The sequence below is a fragment of the Helicoverpa zea genome, chromosome 7 (genome assembly GCF_022581195.2).
Source record: "Helicoverpa zea isolate HzStark_Cry1AcR chromosome 7, ilHelZeax1.1, whole genome shotgun sequence".
In the NCBI taxonomy this organism is placed as follows: Eukaryota; Metazoa; Arthropoda; class Insecta; order Lepidoptera; family Noctuidae; genus Helicoverpa; species Helicoverpa zea.
In genome coordinates, this window is record NC_061458.1 from 12494399 (window position 1) to 12500580 (window position 6182).

A 6182-nucleotide genomic window follows, 5' to 3' on the forward strand; every position below is an offset into this window, starting at 1 on the left:
GCTTTGATTGTTTATTTAAATCCAAATAATTCAGTATCAGTGGCGCTACAGAGATAGAACGATGTTCTTGATAATTTTAACTGTTTTTTTACAATTGTTAAATGTTCTTAATGCAGAAAATAAAGTTTGCTCCACGGCAGAAGGGTGCGTATATCTTGAGTTATTCTTCTTCTTCATTTTCGGTGTCATGTTTATTCATCAACACTTCTTCTTTTCACAAAACTAGGAAGTGACAAAAAGGGGGGCGTTTTTGGGGTGTCGTCCAATGTAATTAACGTGGAAAAAATGCTAATTTACAATTAAAGAATAATATATTGCTACTGCAATTATACATGCCTTATTGCAATTAATACATTTGTCTATGGTCGTGGTAATCACTTCAGGTGTAGCTCAAACTTCACTCCATCCGTTTTTCTAACGAACTCATGTATGTACCATTTACTCCCCCTTTTTTCTGAGCAGTCCACCTCATGGGCGATATTCCTCGTTTAAAAACCAGTTATTTTCCGGTGGCTAGGTTAAGTTAAAAATATTATTTCACCTGCTTGTTGTACCATCAAAACGTTTTTCAAATAATTGCAGGTTTGCGTGGGAAAATACTTAGATATGTTCAAACTAGCTTCCACCGGAGGTTTCACCCGTGTCAATGGAAACTACTTCTCGCACTTGGATAGAAAATAGCCTAAGGGCCCTACAGCCTTTCTCGATTTGAGATTGTTGAAACAAACAGATTCTTTAGCTTTATAATATTCATAAATCATAGGTCACCTGTGGTATACCTGTGAGGTATATTATACCCAGTGTTCTTGAGTCAAATTTTAGTAATAACACCATGAAAACGAAACCCTTAATGAACTTGAAGATAATATTGTGCTGAATGTTTAAATATAAACAAAATTATCGGACATGAACGGGTTAATACGCAATTATCATTGCCGTCATGAGAAATATCCGGTGTTTGCGATTTCATATTAATACTTGTATAAAAAAAAAACACCAGTGTTTTCCCAATACTCTTAGTTGACCTTGATATATATTTCACTCAAAATGCAAAATCTTATCATTATGAGGCTGAAGCACACGTTGATCTTTCCACTAGACCTATTGAAAAATATTTCACTGTAAGATACATGGGCTTTTTATAACATGGGCTAGGTATATTTATGTATGTCACTAGCTTTAGCCCGCGGTTTCACCCGCCTCCCGTAGCCGGATGGTGACAAAAACTATCATAAAACCTGCTCCCGGGTCTAAGTTACCTGCCCTCTCATTTTCAGCCAAATCGGTCAAGCCGTTTTCATCATCCATGTGCGCTCGGGAACCAGTCCCGAGTATATCGATATTATGACATGATATGGTTTTTAATTATTTATTACTAGCTGTTGCCCGCGACTTCGTCTGCGTAGGCAATATAGTATTGTCAAAATATCTACTACTTATCCTTATTGTAGTGTATTCTTTCATATGACAGTATAATAATAATGACTACTTAGCACGGGTTGATCGATCAAGGTTGTGTCGACGATGTGTGACTATTTATCTAAGCAAAAGAAGTAAAGTTTGTCAGGTTGTGGAAATCTCTGGATCTAAGCAACCGATTTGAAAAATTATTACACAAACACAGGTCTGACAAAGCTGTCATTTGTAGCAGCTGCGGCTAATCAGAAGCCAGAAAGTCTGTCAAACAGTCTTACCATGGATAACGTGGTGTCCAGTTCACTGGGTTGAGGAGATCAGACAGGCACTCCAAGTAAAATATTGGTACTCAAACAGATTCGGTTTGACTGGAAGCCAACACCCACAAAATTGGAAAATATGTAGGTGGATGATGACAAAGTCATCAGTCAGATGCATAGTGTCACTACAGGGGGAAACACTTGTATTACGGGGATTTTCTGTGCACTCTCTCACTACGTTAAGTTGGGATTCTACCGAAGTGTTTGCATTATTTCGCGAACAGGCAAAGTGTATGTATCTGTGAGAGTCCAATTCATGTGTTCGTACTTGAAGATTGCAATTTTTTCAAAATGTACGATTCGAAATGTAATGTACAACTTGTCACTTCTTGATGGCCAGCTGATCAGAAGAAATATAAGTGATGTGTATACTGTGCGTCAGAACTGCACAGCGGTAAAATTTCGCCTCTATATAAATAGCACAAACGTTCGCTCTCTTGCGGAGGACGTTTAAATACCATATTTTGTGTGACACGTAAACAGGACAACAGTACCGAACCGCTTTCAAAGTTCTGAAGAGCGAACAGACCAAACCTGACTTGATCACCTCGGGACAATCAGAGCTCTATTGTCTTATGTAGCTTCTCCAGACTTGATGTAAAAAGGTCCGACAGCGGACTGTAGTTGAGTAGTTAATATAACTAACCATACTACCTATAACTAACTAACAATCTGGTTGATCCTTCAATAAAGTTAGAGAAGCGGGTGAGTATAATGGCAGTAAGAGTTGGCAAATACGTGATGAAGAAGACCAAGTCCCCGCGACCAAAACTAATTTATTACTATTCTAATTTGTTCATTCATGTACCATAAAACTCAAGTGAAGGTGGAAAAAAGGATTACCAAGCTCCCAAAGGCCTGGGAATTTGCAACACGTTCCATGGCATCCTGGAAAGTTAGGTAATTCGCAGCCATCAGTTTGACTTCACACTTCACAGTGTGACTGCAAGAATGCAGTCTTCTGTCAGCGACAATGTGATTGTAATGGTCCCTGGTTTGCTGAATCTCCTTGAGGGGCCCGTGAAATAATGCGCATCGCTGACACGAGCCTATTAGACACGGGTCTCCTAGGAGCCGGAAGTGGCCGAGAGTCGTCTCTCAACACCCGGTATGGTACCCTGGTATCTTACCGCTTCGGCCGGGCTGAGATGTGGGAATTTTCAGTCGCTCCAACGCGACGACGCCTCATTCTTTGTCATACCATTTCTTCTCTCGCCCCAGACCATGGCTTAAACCAGGGCCGGGTGCACAGTCCGCACAGTGGTAACACCCGGGCGCCACCTCCATGAGATCAGAGTTTGGAATGTATGTTTGCAAAAAAATAATAGCACATTTAGCGAAAACACGTTTGATAGCAATTCTGTCTTTGTAGCTCGGATCTGACTGTCACTGTTCGTAATAGTGAACAGTGTATTTGTGATCAGAAGTTGAAAGTAAGTATGTCTCTGGTATGCGACGCGTGACGTTTTCAGGGGCAATTAAGCATTTTACGTGCGTATGCTATTAAATCGAGAGAGATCTCATTTCTTTATTCTGCACTTTGTGTCTGAGCTTGTTTCTAAAGCAACAGAAACTTACCTAAACTCACGCTTAGGGGTCCGTTCAGACAGATCGGCTCGGAGAGAAGAGTAAATTCTTAAGACGTTGAAAATCGATCCATCTTCATGACCTTAAACAATAATTAATTGTTTCGTTAATGTCATCAATTTCGACGTTAATATTAAAAAAATTTTTAGATGGCACTGTTTTAAATTTGGCTTAGAACTATTAATTTGATTTGCATCAAGATAACAATTATAGCGGGATTTTGATGTGGCACTGCAAACTGACAAACAATATTAAAATACCTATCGGAAAATTACACCCTGTGTATTGTACACAGGGTGTAATTTTCGAAATGGTGAATTGCGGAAAATTCACAACTCCATCTATGTGTGTTGGTAATTAATATGTGTTATTTTTCACCTCGCTGCTTTATCAATTTTTTTTATATTTTATATACCACAGATGGAGCCACTTTAACCTTGGTTAAACAATTTCACCCCGGTTGACCAGGATAAAAAGTAGCCTATGTGTTAATCCAGGGTATCACCTATCTACATACCAAATTTCAATCAAGTCGGTTCAGCCGTTTTTGCGTGATTGAATAACAAACATACATCCATACATTCTCACAAACTTTGACATTTATAATATAAGTAAGACAAGTAAGAAGTAAGATGAATTATTTGTTGTTGTTTTGTTTCCATTTACTTATTTACAAAATTATTTTTCAGGGGGTACCGTAATTCATACGAAACGTACAGGGCGACAATGGATGTTTGGGTGCCAGATCGAAGCTGTACGGGCAGTGATTGTAAAAAAGTTAAACAAGTCTACACTTACATAGCAGGCCATAATGTTACAGTAAGTCTCACTATCCGCTTAGCCTTTTCCTACTTTGGGGTCAATGCGTGCTTTCTGTGTACACGATCGTCAATCTATAATTAATCATATTTTCTTATTTTTCTTCCAGAAATATGTGACGTCATCGAAATTGTCCTGCTGCTCCGGTTATGAGAGAGATACTACTTATTCTACGTAAGTAAAAATAGACCTGCATATTTGGCCAAATTCTGATAAGGCAAAACAATATAAATAATAATAAATAATATAATTCCTGTTTTTTTCCAGACTGGTCTGTAAACCGAAATGCTCAAAGCTTTGCATACATGGCGAGTGCAAAGGTCCAGAGAAGTGCCTTTGTTACAAAGGCTATACGTTGGACCCTGCAAACCAGTACAACTGCCTGCCTCACTGCAGCACACCATGTGGAAGAAATGGCACTTGCGTTGCTCCAGACAAATGCCAATGTGACAGAGGGTACCGAACTAACAAGGACGGTACTTGTGAACCAGTTTGCAACCCGCCTTGTGTTAACAGCCTCTGCGTAGCCCCAGATACGTGCAAGCGTTGCACGGATAGATGTGATCACGGCACTTGCGTTGGCAACGTCTGTGTTTGTGACCGAGGCTGGAAAATATCTGGCGACAAAACCTGTCAACCTGTATGTTCAAGCACCTGTATAAACAGCAACTGTGTAGAACCAGAGCACTGTCAGTGTCTAAAAGGATATATAAAGTCTAGCCCGTATAGTTGCAAACCTTACTGCTCCGGTGGCTGTCCTCACGGAAGTTGTGTAGCACCCGAGACTTGTGTCTGCGACGCAGGATGGCAAATGGTCCAATCTCCTTCTAAGGTCAAATCTTGTCAACCGATTTGCAGCAAGCCGTGTGTCAATGGCACATGTATTGCTCCGAATACCTGCGAATGTCTGCCCGGCTACGAAAAGTCAGATGTAAATAATATTTGTGTACCCTACTGTTCAGATTCGTGTCAAAATGGCACTTGCGTGAGTCCACACACTTGCGTTTGCTATCCAGGGTGGGAGATGAGACCCACTCATGACATCATGAATGAGACTTGTGTACCTGTATGTAGCAAGCCTTGCGTCAATGGGACTTGTGTATCTCCAGACACTTGTGAATGCCTCGATGGCTATGTAGAATCTGAGAAGAACGTTTGTAAGCCACACTGTGAAAATGGATGTCCAAATGGTACCTGCGTCGAACCCGGCTCCTGTGTCTGTGATTCAGGATGGTATAAAACTATTAACGGCACGTGCATGAAGGATGAGACTTCTAAAGATAAGAGCAAAGGTGCTGCAAGCAAGTAAGTGAATATCGTCAAAGCCTTATTCTATACGCATCATTGTATTTGAAGAACTGAACTACTTTAATTGTTCGTTTTCAGAGGGTCTTCTGCTTGGGTGTATGTTCTAGTCACACTGCTCATTGCTGTTCTGGTGGCGGCACTCGTTGTGTACTTCAGACGGGTCAGAAGGTATCAAACTCTTGAAGACGGTGAGTCTCCTTATTAATAACTTTATTTTTTTCCTCGATTAGATAATCAAATGACGTAGGTAGCTAACATTACCTAAGTTGACAGCACTACCAATTCAATGAGATTGTAGGTTCACACCTGTTATGCTTAATTAATCTAAAGTGAGAATATGAATCAACATATCCCACTAATAATATAAATTCGAAAGTTTGTAAGGATATTTGCACGTAGTTAGTAGTACAGTGTAAGTAATACCCACGGAAAAAACTATTAAATTGAATTTAATGAAAGTTGAAAGTAATAGAGGTTAATTTTAAAAGTAAGATCTCCAAAAACTTTGAATCAACTTTTGACTACATCCAACATATTATCCAGTTACACGTACAAAATGCATAATGTGTGATGATTAATATTTTTTTTTATTAATTTCAGATGGAACCGTGATACTACCGTCTCAAGAAGTAAATACATCAACATCATTACATAGACACCGAGGTAGCTACGACATTACTAAAAACTCTGAACTGTAATTTGATTAATTAAATAAATGTAAGTAATTTCTGT

The 6182-nt window shown here is 39.4% G+C and overlaps 1 protein-coding gene across 1 annotated transcript; it reads left to right on the plus strand.

Moving 5' to 3' along the window:
- Positions 1–6182, plus strand: LOC124631720 (von Willebrand factor D and EGF domain-containing protein-like). Its single transcript, XM_047166279.1, has 6 exons — positions 1–144; positions 4013–4142; positions 4252–4316; positions 4410–5447; positions 5529–5638; positions 6051–6182. The coding sequence occupies exons 1-6, from the start codon at positions 62–64 to the stop codon at positions 6146–6148; spliced, it is 1524 nt and encodes a 507-aa protein (XP_047022235.1). The 5' UTR covers positions 1–61; the 3' UTR covers positions 6149–6182.

What these genes read in the sequence shown, in the direction of transcription:
- LOC124631720 (XM_047166279.1), top strand. Translation starts at nt 62, where the DNA reads ATGTTCTTGATAATTTTAACTGTTTTTTTACAATTGTTAAATGTTCTT. An exon ending in TAGCAGGCCATAATGTTACA is followed by an intron (nt 4,143 to 4,251) that starts GTAAGTCTCACT and finishes TTTTTCTTCCAG; the next exon opens with AAATATGTGACGTCATCGAA. An exon ending in GTATCAAACTCTTGAAGACG is followed by an intron (nt 5,639 to 6,050) that starts GTGAGTCTCCTT and finishes TATTAATTTCAG; the next exon opens with ATGGAACCGTGATACTACCG.